Raw genomic sequence first — 15,956 nt, 5'->3', positions numbered from 1 at the left:
CCCCCACGGGGCCCTGGGAGGCGGAGACAGGCCACGCGCCCGTGTGCTGGGATGTGCATGTGTGTCTGAGAGCACGTGCTGTGACAGGTGAGGACAGACACGCGTGTGTGAGCATGTGTGGGAGTGCCCTGGGTGGCGGGGGTGGGTTCGAGCTAGCACGGTTGGTCCTGCGGCAGCTGCGGGCTGCCTGAGGGTGTTGGCAAAGCCTGAGGATGTCCCCCCGCCCCAGGAAATCCCAATCTGAGAGGGCTGGATGACCTGCCCGGTGCTGGCTCAGGTCCTGGTGACCGTGGCGGGGAATGCGGGTCGTGCCGCCCCGCTGGAGGTGTGTGGGAATCAATGAGTCACTCAGGCATGGCTGCCTGCATCTTGTCCAGCGTGGGGAAGACAGTGGGGAGCAGAGACCACGCAAGGGCTGCCTTTCTACAGCATTGTTATGGAGTTTCTGTGGCGCTCATGGGCACATTCTAAAAGCCCAGCAGCACCCCAGCTCCCTTGGTCTATGCACCTCCATTTCTTTTATGTCCAAGTTGTGGCACAGGTCAGGGGCTCCGGCTGACAAACAGCGATTGGGAGTTTGCTCCACACCTCATTCAGGATCCTGTATCTATCATGCCAAAACCCCTCCCCCAAGGTCTCCCTGTCCCCTTCTTCTTAGCACTTACCACTGTTTGCCAAATCATGTATCACATACTTTATTTACAGTTTCCCTTAACAGCAGGTGTCTATATGACCCTTGCTATGTAGCAGGCACTGTTCTAAGCTCCTTGTTAATTCACAGCATCTTCCAATAACTTTATGCAGCACTTTATGAACCACTTTCTTCCCATTGTAAATGAGAGCTCCAGAGAGGTGGAGTCGCTTGGGCACAGTCATTCCACTGTAAGTGGCAGAGCCAAACAGGGGGTCCAGAGGCTCTGCTCTTAGCCCGCGTGTAACACCGCCCTGTAAGGGCAGCAGGTTTTCTCAGTTTGCCTCACTGTTGAACCTCCAGTGCCCACAGCAGTGCCCAGCACACGCAGATGCTCAATTCACAGAGAATGCATGAAGACCTAAGAGAAAAGATTCTGGACATGGAGGACGCAGGGATGAAATGGAGAGGTACTTGCTTTCAAAGAGCTCATGGTTCCACGGACCAGACAATCCCGCATCAGGATGGCAGCCTGGGAGTCCAGACAATTGCCCTGGTCTCGGGCAGGCAGGGATTAACAGAGGAAGGATTCAGACAGGGACAGGTGCAGGGACACTGCCTCCCTCCTCCAAACCCCTCCTGGGGGACGAACACACCGTACGTCTTCCTGCCTCAGTCCCCAGCACTCCAGAAGATGATGGAGACAAAACAGAGGACACAGGCTCTGGGGAGAGACTGCCTGAAGTCTGTCCACCCAACTCCAGCTAAGTGACCTTGGACGGGCTGCCTGGCCTTCCCAGGCATGGTCCTCTCCTACGGAAGATGGGGAGACGCAGCGGTACTGACTTCCTAAGGTACTGCATGAGGATGGCAACACGCGAGCTCCCCTGGAGGTGGCCAACACCCCTCTGCCATTCCATGCTGTTGGCTGGCTCTTGGGGAAGAGTGAGAGAGAGGGTCAGAATTCAACAGGATATGTATTACTGTAGCCCTCTGCTGTGGCTCCTTTCCTATTTCAAGAAGCAGCTCGAAGCAGAATTCGTCCATGAACCTTCATCGGGGCAGGGGTTATGACTGGTACATTTACCGCTATATGCCTAGCACCTGATACAGGATCTGAAACGCAGTAGGTGCCCAGTTGTTTGTTGAATGAATGACTGATTACATTTCTTTACTCCCTTGGGACCCCTGTGAGGCTGTTCACATTGCTGGTGTTTCCATTTACAGACAGGGACTGGAGGTCCAGCAAGGTTAAGTGACTTGCATGTAAGCACACAGCCTGCAGGCAGAAGAGCCAGACTCAGATACCACACCCCACGGTCTTTCTTCCCCACCAGGCTACTCTCTGCACGGCTCTAAGTCATGTCCTACTTCCCCTGAACTTTTTCCAGCCAGCAGGGCCGGCCCTGATTGTGGAATCATCTCCGAATTCTATGACTCACATCTGAATCACAGAACTGTTTAATAGTTGAAAGGGACTTTTGATGTCATCTAGACCTCCCACCCAGTGTGGAAATTTCCCCTGCCATGTCTGGCCAATACTTGGATGCCTCCGGTGAAGAAGCACTCGCTCTGGAACGCTCAAGTTCTAGGACAGGATCACTGGTAGAATCAGCAAGTTCTACAGCCACAGTTTTAGGTGTTGGGCTTGGGTCATTCTCCTAAGATACCAGAGTGGATCTGCGTCCCTTCTATGAGACAGTCTTTCAGATATCCAGAGGGCTCTCACATTCCTTCAGTGAATTTTTTTTCTGGTCCCCACAAGGATCCCAAGACCATCTTACTAGGCCATCCAAGGTGTTTTGCATGCTAGTACCCCCTACTGGACATGGGGGGAATTGCACTAAAGGGCTCACTGGTGAGGTTGTATGAAGAGCTGGTTCCTCAGGAGCCAGGGCACTGATACACAGTGTCAATCAAAGAACTGCTTATTTTGAAGAGTCACAACAGAGCAGTCACACCTGGTTGCTTTCAATGTCTATCTTCAACACTGTCATTCTAAGTCTCCCTGCCAGTCGCAAGGTTTCTGGCGAGCTACAGCTTTGGGACTTCTAAGTTAGAATCCAAAAGGATTCTGTTTTTAAACCACATATTTAGAAGGAGAGATACAGCAATGTATGCTGTGCTATAGGATTATGGTGATTTTTCGTTTCTTTTTTCCAATTTGTCTTTATTTCCTGGTATTTCTACAATGGACATTGTTATAAGAAGAAAAAATGATAGAGATTTTCTGAAAACGTCTTACCATTATGTCCCCCCACCCTCTTCCATTTATTCTTTCCATGATTTAACAACCATGACCTTGGTATTTGGTCTGTAACTGGCATTTGCCAGGCCCAGGAGCGCCTAGGGCACGTCTCCGTAGTGACCGCAATGGCCTGGGGTTCAGCCAGCAGACTCCCCGTAAATGTGCTCCCCTGAACTCAGGCAGCAGTTTCATACTCACAGCCAAGCTCGTCAACAGGGCTGACAGGCAGTTCTTCCCATCATCCACCCCACCCTCGGTCTGTGCAACCTCCAACCTTACCTCTTGAAGTCTGCCCAACACATCGTGGCCAGTGGCCATGTCCCTATCAGTCCTGGACTCCCCGGCCCTTCACCCATCTCTCCACCTCCTGCACACCCTTGGCTGCCTTCCTTCTGAGCCTGGGGAAGCTCCAGATGATAAAAGGACAGAAAGACCTCAGGGATGAGAAAGACGAATCTCCATCGGAATGCGTTCCTCTGGAGCAAGCTCATGGCTAACCAGGCTCTCCGCTAGCCCCAGCATCAGCCTGGGTGTCCTGGCTCTCCACTGGGAGCTCTGGGTGCTGGGAAGACTCACCCGGCAGCCTCTCACTGCAGCACATGTCCAGGGCCCCTCGCTCGGAGTCATCGGCAGCGTGGTTCTCTTTCTCACCCCTGCAGTAGAATGAAACATGTGAGAGGGCGCTGTTGAGCCAGGACCGAGACAAAACCCTGAGCACAGAGAAGGCGGCCTCCTCTCCTGCACTCTGTGTCTCTTTGAGTAACCTCACCCCATCTAGGGGACCCGAGGAAAAGACCAGCCCATGGAGGGGCCAAGCTGCAGAGCTGGGAGCAGAATCTTGCAGTGTTTTCCATGTGGAACCCGCAGCAGCACAACCACCACCATCATCCCCTCCACCATGGAAGGAGGGCTTAGCATGTGCAAATCACTTTACACATTTTGCCACCCTGAGTCCTCACCACGACCCCATGAATTAGGGATCATTAAACAGATTCAGAGGGGTTAATTAAGTTGCACAAGGTCACACAGCTCATTAGGGTGGAGTGGGCTTTGCAGTTACGATCTAGGACTCCAGGCTCATGCTTGTGAAGCAAGAAGTGGGGTCCGGGTTACACACAGTCCTGGGTCCAGCTCCCAGGTTCCTGTGCCTCAAGCAGTGCAAAGAGGCATGCACAACTCTTCTCCAGAAATAGCTAGGAAAATTAGTTTATGTATATATTGGATATTGTAAATATTGTCTTTCTGAAATCAGAACACCCTCTTTCTAGCCTATCAGGGCACGTTTTGGGCCTGTACTGGGGTCAAGCTTTTCTCCTTTACCCAGCAAGCTGGAACAGGGTTGCGGGAGATCCATCAGGCCCCATGAGGCATCTCCAGAGTGGACGTCTCGCGAGGGCAACCATGAGTGCACAAGGGTCCCCTTCCCTGGCAGTGGCCTGAAAGGCAGGCAGGAGCAGATGTGGCTCCATCTGTCCTTTGTATCTGTGACCCTTGGCAGGAGCTGCCTGATGCATAAAGTAGGCTGAGATGACCAGGTCCTTCCCCTCCACGTTTGAAATGCGTTCTGGAGGGTCTGGCATCTGCAGCCCTGGGTACTGAATCATGGTGGCCATGGTGCCCTGGAGGGCGGGGCCTCGGAGCTGCTTCACCCCTGCCCAAGCTGAGTCTTGACTGGGCAGTGTGTCCATCAAGGCCACGAGACACCCCCGGAGTCTGCCAATCAATCCCCACATTATAGCTAAGGCAGTGGGCCCTGACTTCTGTAAACTGGCAACCAAAAGAACCTTTTGTACAGACTTGCTAGCGTAATGCTTCCAAGAAGTACTGGAGCCAGGTGCCCTCTTTTTCCTTTGAAAAGATTTATTTATTTATTAAAAGCAGAGTGACGGAGGGAGAGAGTGAGGGTTCTCTTCTATCTGCTGGTTCACTCTCCAAATGCCTGCAACAGGCAGGGCTGGGCCAAGCCAGAGCCAGAAGCCAGGAGCTCCACGTGGGGCTCCCGTGTGTGTGGCAGGAACCCAAGCCCTTGGGTTATCTGCTGCCTCCCAGGCACATTAGTAGGAGGTTGGAGCAGAAGCATGGAACAGCCAGGATTTGAACCAGAAACTCAGACGTGGGGCGCAGGCATCCCAAGTAACAGCTCAAAACATTTGCCACTGTGGCAAAACATCCGCCCCCTAGGCTTGCTCTGAGGCCTGTTTCAGGTCCAACCACAGACTTTAAATAAGGAAGGGCAGACAGGCTGGGTTAAGGCTGACCCTTCTCAGTCGGGTATCTGCACTGTCAATTGGTATTGTGTTATTTTGTTTTTTGCTTGCTCCCAGTGGCAGGGTCTCTGGGAATCCCAGGTCCTGGAGCCCCGCTGTCCTGCAGAGAAAGGGCTGATCTTTCAGGGCAAATGCTGAACTTTAAATGCTCTTGTTAAAGGTCCCCTTTCTCCCGTTCCGCCATTCTGGCCCAAGCCACCATCATTTCCTCTCGTGCCCAGATTCCACATCAGTGTTTTGATTGGTTTCTGCTATCCACTCACATTGGCCTCCAAAACATTGCTCATGTGGCTCTAATACAAATGATGTATGCAGGTTGTTCAGTTTACAACCTGCACAAATGGTCAGAGCAGGCTTGACCTAGAATCGGTTCCTAAAAACTCAACATTTGTCACATAACCTTCCTTGAAAAAAACACTTTCACGGACGGCATCTATTAACATTTAGAACAGCAGTAACACTCCTCTGACATAGCTCTTTAGACCTGCTGTGGCGGGGCCCCCTTCTCCCTCCAACTTTGTCTCGTGTCCTTCTTCCCCTTGGCCTCTGCACCCCAGCCACAATGGACAGGCTCTTTCCTTCACAGTGCCTTGGTCCCTACTTTTATCTCTGCCTGGAGAGCTCCTCCAGTTCTGCTTCCCAGTACTTCTTACCTACGGAATGTGACACAGTTGGAAATTTCATTTATGCCATTATTTGATTAACATCAGTTTCAACCATTAGACAGTAAGCACCATGAGGGATGCACCCCATCTGTCTTATCTCCCATTGGATCTTTGGAGCCTACCAAGTACCTGGCTCATAGCCAGGTGTTCAACAAATGAATCCTTGTGGAATAAACGAGTTTTCCCTGACCTTAAAAAAAAAAATCAGGAACCTCACACAGAAGCTATCAACTGAGCTTCTCAGTGGGCAGGATTTATTAAGCTGCTGGGAGCCCAACTCAACAGCTGTTGTCCATAGCAGAAGAGAATTACAGATCTGGAAGGTACCCATTTTACAGGTGAGGAAGCTGAGGCAGAGAATGGGGCTGTGGCTTGCCCCGCATTGTGTATTGATTCGGGGGCCATCCATCCCCGACCTCCCGATCCTCTTCCCTTCCTTTGTCCTAAAGAGCACCCCAGCTGGAAAGCAGCCCACTGAGGGTGGACACCTGGCTGGGTGCAGAGAGGCCACCCAGGTATCCTGATACCTCTGGAAGGAGACCCATATATGACTCACACCTGCTTTCACACCTTAAAGCCTCCCAGGCCCCAAAACGTGTTCAGAATAGCTCAGTGCTGCATGTGTGCAGCAAACTCTATAAATATGCTTCCCAGAAAGTGACTAATTTCATAATCAGAAAAGCAGGAAGAGTAGCACCTCTTGACTGCAGAGGAAAATGGAGCGAGAGCGCACGGCTTGGCCCTGCAGTCGGAGGGCTTAAGTTTTCAAAGGGCACGGACAGCACTCGGCACTCGGGTTGGATGGAGAAGCCTGGCTCTCGCGGTCCTGCCCTCCTTCCTGCCTGACGAGACCAGTAACAGCAGCCTGCAGTGGCTCACTGCAGGCTCCTCCTCCTCCCTCTTCCTCTCCACCTCCATCAGCTTGACAACCAGGGGCAGAAACTGGCCCATGCCAACAGGCAGCACCTCTCTAGGCTGCCCCACCCCCACCTGCAACTGCTCTTAGAACTGGAGACCCCAGAGGAGGCAGCACTGGGAAATCACACAAGGGGTATCTCCTTCATGGATGGAGATGTCCTGGTGGTGAAGTAACTCCCCTAAGCCACTGCTTCATTCAGCCAACATTGGCTGGGCACGTCCCCAGGGCAAGGGGCAGAGTGGACCCAGGAAAACAGCACTGGACAAGCCAGGTCCTCCTCACGGGCCCTCAGCCTTCTCGGGGAGCCACACACACAAACAAGTGAAATTTCAGTTTAACTTGTGCCTTTGAGTAACGCTGGTCTCAACCACTCGACTGTAGACTACACGAGGGAAGGACCACCACCTGTTTCACTTAGGACTGCTGTCTTTGGAGCCTAGCGCAGGGCTGGGCTTACAGGAGGGTCTTCAACAAGGACTTGTGGAATAAGAGTGCTGCCCCGACATTGCTGAGAAAACACCAGGAACCTCACACACTATCACGGTCCGAGCTGCTGGGAACCCAACTCCGCTGCAGGTGGAGGATCGCAGACCTGGAGGGTCCTCATTTTACAGGGGAATCTGAGGCAGAGAATGGGGCTCTGCTGTAACGGAGGTATGCATGGGGAGTGCGCAGCTCAATCTGTGGTGAGGAGGAGGAAGGGGAGGAAGAGGAAGCCTCCTCCAAGGGAAGACAGGAGCAGAGTCTTAAAGGATGTGTCCAGTTGGCTGCGGGGTTGCCAGGGAAAGGGCTTCTCGGGCAGCACACGTAGCAAAGGTAGGGCCCGCAGGTTCAAGATGCAAGGAGCAGTTGGCACAAGATTGAGATGGAGAGGCAGAGGTGGGTAAGGCACACGGATAGAAGCTAAGACTCGCAAAAGCAGCAGCCTAGACATCAGGAGTCCTGCCCCCTGGTGGGGTGGCTCTTTGCCACTTGACCACGGTCACTCTGAAATGATGGGGGCTTCTCCACATCTGCCCTGGGCAGGGCAGGTGTGTAACAAGAACGGGCTGCATGGCATGTGTTGGGAGGGATGGACACTGGACACATCTGGAAGTGTCTCATCTGGTTCCAAACTAAATCTTTTTAGAACTGTGATAAAATTCACGTAGCATCAAAAGCAAAGCCTAGAGGTGAGAGCTGAATGGAGCAGTTGGTATTAACGGGAACAAGTGAGATGGAAAGGTAAATGGGGGCTCCAGTCAGGGTGTACAGTTCCGTGTGGGCATCTGGCCTGGTGATTAAGATGCCCAAGTCCCACAGTCGGGTAAATACCCAGCTCTTGCTCCTGGCCCCAGCTTCCTGCTAGTACAGACCTGAGAGGCAGTGGTGATGTCTCAAGTGGTTGGGTTTCTGCCACTGACTTGGGAGACCTCGATGGGGTTCCTGGTTCTCAGCTTCAGCTCCAGCCCAGCCCTGGCCACTGCAGGTATTTGGGGGGTAAGGCAGCAGACTGTTATCTCAAATTTAAAAAAACTAAAATTAAAAAAGTATACATTTGGCAGCATACAGTACAATTTTGTGCCACCACCATTATCTAGTTCTGGGATATTTTTATCACCCTATAAGGAAACCCAGTCATTAAGAAGCCACTCCCATTCTTCTCTTCACTTAGGTAGGACCTGGCAACCAACGCTTCCTGTCTTAGGATTTTCACAGAAGTGGAATCACACAGTACATACACTTATGTTTTCTAGATCATCCGCACTGGTGGCACAGAGCAGCATCTCATTCCTTTCCATGGCTGCATGCTATGGACAGACCACCTTTCATTTCCCCATTTTTCAGTAGACGGGCAGTTGGGTGGCTTCCATCTTTTGGCTATGCAAGCAGTGCTGTTATAAAGCCAAGTTACTCTTGTATAATCTGCTCCCAACAAGTTTATCACTTTGGGCAACCTTTCCTAGTCCGGGGCCCGAGGCCTCATCTATGGTAGAACTTCAAAAAGTAGAAATTGAAATTAAATTTACATTGGTGCGAAAAAAAAAAAAAACTTTCAGAATCTGTTGAGAGTTTTTTCATAAGCCACATTTTTCCTGGAACTTTCTGAAGAAGTATCGTAAGATGTTAAGCCTCTTGCAGCTTGAATGCTGTCACCTTCATTTCTTCCTGTGTGTGTGGGTAAGTGAAGGGAACACATGTTGATGGCTTCTCCATCAGGGCTGGGGGCTGGCAACCCAGCCTGGACCACCCATCCTCACTCCCAGGAGCTCTTGCTCAGTGGTGGAAACATAGAGCAGGCGGGTACCTGTGGGCCAGATGCAGTGTTCTAACAGAAGCCTGTCCAGGAAGGACCGGGGTGAGATGGGAGGGGGCTACCTTAGAGTGGATAGAGTGCCAGCTTTGCCTGGGACTTCTGCAGAGGCCATGCTGACTGGTTTGGTTAGGTAGGCACAGGAGCATGAATCTCCTTTCAAGGCGTGTGGGGAGTGAGAGGGGGCTTGGTCATGGACCCCAGGACTACTGGGAGGGAGGCTGAACCACCTCCAGCCGTCATGCCCTCAACCTTGAGCTCCACACTCCTGGACCCCTTGACACAGCCCTCCTTGCCAACAGAGCTCCTCCCACCCTCCTGGGAAAGCTGTGACTCCATCAGGCATCTCTGTGTGCTGAATCAAACCCGTCTACTCCCACTTCCTAGTCTTTGTCCACACTGTTCACTCAGCTTGAAATGTCTCTTCCTCTTTTGCCAAATCTCATTTGCTGTGGCCGGACTCAGGCATAACCTCTTCCATGGGGCACTCCCTGATTTCCCAGTTAGAATTAATCATCAAATCTCTTTTGTCTCCGGGCTCTCCCCCCACAATACATGCTGCTATAGTTAGCTGTTTGTGCACCTGCCTCCCCCACTGGCTTCCGAGTGCCTTGGGAGCATCCTCACCCCCTCTCCCACCTCTGCATCCCAGGTGTTCAGCAGGGGGGCCGAGCCTGGTGATGCACCCGTTAAAGATCAAACGGAAGGAAGTGGCCGGGTCTCAGGGTTGGTGGCTCTGGGAGGCCAAATTCTGGCTGGGAGCTTTTCACCCTGGAGGCGGCGGCTAGACAATGGTGAAGGTGACCAGGAGGAGGCTCACTGTGCCATCCAGGTTTTCATTAGCATGTCAGTGTGCTGGGAGAGATGACATGCCGGTTTCATGGAAAAGATAGTCAGGCTAACCACCTTGTGTAAATGAGTTATGTGTTCCAGAGCATGCAGGTGGAAGTGGCTTGTCCTCCTCAATGGTTAGGCTGCCAGGACACCCCTACCCCCATCTCCTGGCCTCATGGTTCACCCCCAAGGTGTCTAGATGGGGAAAGGTGCCACCTGGGGCCAGGGCAGCAAGTTTTCTCTGCAAACAGCTAGCAGGAGTAAAGAGGTTACCATCAGAACATCTAGATAGGGAAACTGAGGCACACAGTGGTTAGGTAACCTGGCTTAGCTCACAGTGTGAACAGTTGTTATCTTTCTCCTCCCTTGAGTGCCCTGCCTGTCCCTTGGCACAGGGAGGGCCCCAAGCCACAGCATGATCCCTTCCCATTTCTGCATCACACCCTAAGGCCTTCTGATAAGTCTCCTTTTTCACCTAAGTTATTCAGAGTCAGTTTCTGTTGCTGGCAGCCAAAGAAGCCAGACTGATGTGTGTGGCAAACTCAGGGAACAGATAGGCTCCGAGCCCAGGACTCCCAATGCTTAGTCCACTGTCCAGCCATCTGTCCTCACGTCTGAGCAGTCTGCACACTTGGGAGTGTTCTGGATTCCAAACACAGGGTCTGAGTGTTCTCTGCTTGAGACGAGCCCAGATGAATGAATGACTTCCCTTCTGTCCCTGCTCTGATGGTGGTATCTGGGGTGTGTGTGGCTGTAGCAGAGTCCCAAGGGAAGGGAACATGGTAGGGACTGGGTGGGCCCAACCTTGCTGAGGGGCTTAGGCAAGTTTCCACTCTTCATGTGGGTCTCATTCAAGGTCTGGGCCATTCATTTGGTCAACACACACATGACTACATACCATGGTGTGAGGTCTGGGGACACAAGGAGCTAGGAGCATCTCATGGGGGATGTATGTAAGAAAGTGGCAATGGCAACAGCAACAGAGTTGGCCCACGGGATGGGAGACTCCCAGGATGCCCTGGGAGCATGCTAATGAGGGAGAGGAGCCAGGGAAGGGCTATCTGCAGTGAGATGTGACAGAGGAGTGGGATGGGTGAGGACAGGTGGCGTGTTTGGGCAGAAGGGGAGCAGGAGAATGGGCTGGGACTTGAGAGAAAGCAGGAGAATGGTGTGTTCTCCCTCACCTGCTCCCTGTCCTCCATCCAGAGAGCTCCCTGGCTCCCTTGGGGGAAGGTTTGGTTGCAGGACTAAAGGCCAAGTTTCTGGAGGAGCTAGCCTTGGTTCTCTGCTCTGTGGAAGCTGGGGGAGGCTCTTGGCTGGGAGGTGGGGTGTGAGGAGTGTAGCAAGATCTCTGGGCCTAGGAAGGTGACAGAGCCAGTCCTTGCAGGATTGGTGCCTGGGGTGTGTCTGTGGGGGGGGGGGAGGGGGACCATGGGAGGATGCTCTGGGGATGACTCAGGTACATGGAGAGGGTGGATCATGGCCTCTGGGGTCTGTGTGACCCACCCAGGGCTCGCCCGACCCAGGGCACAGAGGTGACAGATGACGAAGGGGTATCTCAGTTATAACCGACATGGTTTCCTGGAAGCACGCCATGGCGGGCAGTGGCAGCAGCGGTGGGGGGAGGCACCCTCGGGAGCATTTCCTGCCAGCCAGGACTGACAAGGAGCTCTAACCCCGGGCTAATTTCATTGAAGGAACCTGATGAGATGACATTTCTCCCTCATCTGATAGGAGGGTTAAGAGAACCACGCATGCCAGAGCAGACTGTTGACCTGGGAGCCCACGGGAGAGGCAGCTGTGGCAATGCAGGTAAGAGGTGGTGTCTCCCAGCCCGTGCTGTGGCGGGGGGCTGCCTCCTCTGTAGGGCCATCTGCTCCTGCCGCCCTTGCTTTCAGACCACAGCCCCTCTCCATCCCTCCCAAGGCTGCGAGGCATGTTCTCGCCCTTCGTCATCGCTTACGCTGGCTCTGCCGCCTGCGATGCCATCACCTCTTTGCCCCCTCCTCTGAACCTGGCTCTGGCTTTCTGCTCCCTCTTCATCTTCAAATCCTAGGAAGCCTTCCCGGGGGGACAGTGTCTTTACCATTCTGAGCCTTAAATCTTAATCTCCCATTTGTCAATCAGAGCTGACAATCCCTGCCAAGCAGGGACGACCAGAGAGTGAGTGAAATGTGACGATGACCATGACGGTGCCTGATCCACAGCAAGCGCTCAGGAACAGTGTAAATGACCAATACGCAGAGAAACGAGCGTGGCAGTGGAGGGAAGCAGATGTAGATAACATGCAAATCTCAGAAAAGGGCCAGGAACCGCCTGTGGAAAGGGCAGAGGGCTCTGAACGGTGCCAGGTTGTCTGGGGGCAGCCGCAGGCTGAGCAGAGCATCTGGGCACTGTGCCCTCCCTCTCAGGGACAGCGGGAAGGTGCTGTCAGGCCCTGAGATTTTGCCCAAAGGCCCAGCGTGAACCGAGTTTACCTGCTGCCCTTTGCTCTCTGAGGCGCAGAGCACTGGAGGGAGGTGTGAGGAGCCCCTGCCTTCTGTAATTCTTACACTGGGTGGGACGGGGGCAGCAGAGACACAGAGAGGTTCTCTGCAGGCCTTGGTCACCAAGCTAGGGTTGGAGGAGCAGGGGCCAGTGTGCACGTGGCACTGACAGAGACTGGGGCCTGTGGCTGATGCTGGTCTCATCTTTGGGATGGGGGGGGGGTTGTCAAGAACCTGACTGTGTGGCGGCTCCATGGACTGTCCCAGACTCTCTCTCCTGGTCAGGTGGGTGAGGAGGGAGAGTGGGGAAGGCAGCATCAATCCCCAGTCCCGCGCTCAGGAACTCCTGTGAGAACAGGATTAACACCAGGAAGGGCCTGTCTCTCTGTTGAACACTTATCACATGTGCCAGGCAGGGCTCCGAGGGTCTTACGTGTGCTGGCGTCTCTGACACGTACAGTGGCCCTACTAGCAACATGCTCCGAAACTTGGATTTTCTAGTGGCGAAAATGGAGATTGAGAGACGTGAAATGATCAGCCCAAGGCAGCACAGCTGGAAATGACACCTCCCCTCCCCGCTACCCCAACCTCTCTTCCCTTCCTCGTGTTAACTTTGGTGGGAAGCATACGGTGCATACAGAAGAGAGCACACGTTATCACAGTTGCTCTCCGTGCTTTTCAAAGATCCTACCATGAATCTGTGGTAGCACTGTGATGACACCCATTCTGTGAGAGGAAGTAACAAAGGCTTCGTGGTGGGGGGAGGGGGAGATGTGACCCTGCCAGGCTCACACAGTGGGAGCCCGAGGGAGACTCCCACACCCAGGGTCCTATAGGAACTCAACGGTGTGGGTGTGGTCTGGACAGCCTACACTGGACCGTGACCTCAGGTTTCTTCCCTGAAGGGGCAACTGTGTCCAGAGCTGACCTTGGGAGGCTTGGCCTGGGTGGGGGTGTGGGATCATGGCAGTGGAGCTCCATCCGTGGAGTGTGAACAAATGCACTCACCAGCCCGGAATCTATCAGCCCTGGCCCCCACCACTGGCTGCTGTGTGACCCTGGGTCAGTCATTTCCCCATCTGAGTCTCAGGAGCCTCAAATGAAAAATCAAAGCGGATGGTGGTCTCAGCATCAGGGAGTCAGAGCCTTGATCAGCTGAGGCTGGCTAAAGGCTGCCCAACCTTCAAGTGGGCAGGGCTGCCCAGTCAGTGGGGAGGCTATGTCCAGCTGGGACGACTTGATGTTGAGGAGGGTCGTGAATGATTATGTCCACAAGATGAGCCAAGAGCAGGATTTGGGAGTTCAGGGCTCATGGGAAAGAACCCTCTCTTCTCCAAGACCCTGAGAGCTTCCAATCCTGCTCCCTCTCTCACCCTCCTGCCCGTCTGCAGTTTAATTTACACGGCGCAAACAGGCGATCACAAACATGAAGGTGTGATCCCACCTCCTGGGGGTGTTCCGGTACTCCCGTACAGCGAATACCCCTTCCTGTCTTGGAATATACTTTTCTCTCCACTGGAAACCACATTCCCCACCCTCTCACCCCTTGCCCACTTTCCCTGCCTGGAAAACTCTCATTTGCCCTTCAAGGATGTTCAAATGTCACCTCCTCCAGGGAATCAGGTAGAAGGTGGGGGGCTCCTTTTCCCATTCTCATCTCTCTGTACTGCAATTAGCTATTGACGCCTGGATCCCTGCCTTGCTTAGGGCTGCCTTTGCAAAAACCTGTGGCTTACAGTTCTTGCAGCTTCCTTTAACTGAGGGCTCACCATGTGCAGGGTACTGTGCCATGTGCTGGGCTTCCATTGTAACCCTGTGAGGTAAAGCCGGTCAGCACCCTCCTGGCTCACATGTGGACACGGCGACTTAGGAGAGACTGGGTCATTTGCTGAAGGTCACGCAGCTGGGAACAGGCAGAGCCAGGCTTCGCGCTCAGTGTATCTCAACCCCGGGCTCAGGCTTAATTCACAGGCTTAAACCTCACATAGGACTTCCTGCTTCTCCTGCCTAACACCGTCTGGCACCAGGCAGGTGTTCAAGGTATAGCTTTCAAAAATAAGAAAGAAGAATGAAAAGTGGGCTTCAGTTGGAGAATTTACAAAAGGCTCATTAAAAACATGAGCAGTAGTTCAATGGCCGGGCTTGGCACTCAGCTACCTGAGTGTGGATCGAGATGTTGGGCAAGGGATCGGCCCTCTCTGTGCCTCAGTTTCTACATCTTTGGAATGGGGACAGCAGTGTCTACGTTTCAGAGGTTTATTATGGAGGCGGATGAACTTTGTTGCCATCATCGTGTGTCAGGCTTTGCCTGTTCCCCAGTTAATACAGCCCTTCCCTCCCCATAGAGAGGTCCATGGAGACTTTGGGGAGAGTCTGATAAAACTGGTTCTTAAAAATAAAAAAAGCTGCATTGTGGTACTTGCCAATTTCCATGGTGCCCATCGCTCACTAGGCCTTATTTCAAGCTGTGAACATGAGCGGCACTGCAGCCAAGCTTGACGTAGCTCAGGAGTTTTGCTCAACCTCTCTGTGCCCAAGTTTCCTCCTCTGTATGGAGCAGCACGAGTACGGAACTCTGTTAGTACCTAACATTCTCACGATGAATAAACCCAAGACCCTCAGAGAGGCATATTGCACAGAGCACACCATGGAGACGTTGGCCAATGCCACTCTCACTACTGCTTGTCTGGCTCTGAGACTGGCCCAGGCTCAGCATCTGCTCTCCCACACCCTAGGTCCCGGCAGGCAGAGTTTTGGTTTTTGCACGTGAGGCCTCTGGATTCTTGCAGCATTCCCCTCTCCAGCTAGAACTGGACTAGAAGTCTGACCCAGCCTGGTCGCTTACGCACCTGTGCTGATAACACACTATTGTGTCTCTGGTCTCTGCCTGCCTCTGACGTCACCTCTAGACTTCCAGATGCCACTTCCTGGCCTAGCCCTGCCAGCCACTGCCTGCGCCTTATCTGAATCTTCCCTGATGAGCTCCTCTGGCACGCGCTCTGCACTTCATCCCTTGCAAAGCTCCTCCCGGAGGCTCAGAGCTAAGTTTGCACCCACCTGCAGCTAGGGAGGCCCCCAGCTGTGCCATATCCCACTATGGGCTCCAGGTCCACACCAGGGTCCCGGGGCCCAGCCCCTGACTTACCCCTTTTGTGTTCAGGCCTGAGTTTGGTGCCTAGGAGAGGCAAGGCAAAGATGGGGCTTGGAAACCTTGGCTTGAGGCCCCTTTGCCAGGGGGATAGAAAAGAATATTAACTAGGGGAGAAAATCCAGATAGAACCAGGACCAAGATCAAAAAAGGGTGGACCTCCTGAAATCACATTTTGAAAATAGCAGTAGCATACCTACTATGAGGCATTTGTCTTTCAGTACCTTATTTTATTAGACCCCTGTGACAAGCTTGTGAAGAAGACATTGTCCTAATTTCTAGATGCAACAGGCACTCAGGGTTAGGGGCTGACACGACAGCTTCCGCTCAGGTGGCTGGTGGAGAAGACAGGAATGGAGCCTGATTCTGGGCCCAGGATGGATCATCCTTTCCCTGCCACGTGCCAGTGGACAGCTGGAAGCCAGGGGCCCAGGGCAGGCTGTCCACAAAGGTCCTCCATCATGG

General features: G+C 53.2%; 1 protein-coding gene across 3 annotated transcripts in view; it reads right to left on the bottom strand.

Moving 5' to 3' along the window:
- Positions 1–15,956, bottom strand: part of PTPN5 (protein tyrosine phosphatase non-receptor type 5) — a 64,418-nt gene that overhangs the window by 37,040 nt on the left and 11,422 nt on the right. For 2 of the 3 annotated variants that reach the window (XM_070072575.1, XM_070072573.1), the window contains exon 2: positions 3,456–3,532. In XM_070072575.1, the coding sequence (XP_069928676.1) occupies positions 3,456–3,480 (25 nt within the window). In that variant the 5' untranslated portion in view covers positions 3,481–3,532. Of the gene's footprint in view, positions 1–3,455; positions 3,533–8,085; positions 8,171–15,956 lie in introns of those variants that run through there. The other variant, XM_051834005.2, reaches the window with a different exon arrangement.

This window comes from Oryctolagus cuniculus, chromosome 1, assembly GCF_964237555.1.
Source record: "Oryctolagus cuniculus chromosome 1, mOryCun1.1, whole genome shotgun sequence".
Lineage (NCBI taxonomy): Eukaryota > Metazoa > Chordata > Mammalia > Lagomorpha > Leporidae > Oryctolagus > Oryctolagus cuniculus.
Note: the sequence above shows the minus strand (reverse complement) of the source record. Positions and strands in the feature narration are given on the sequence as shown.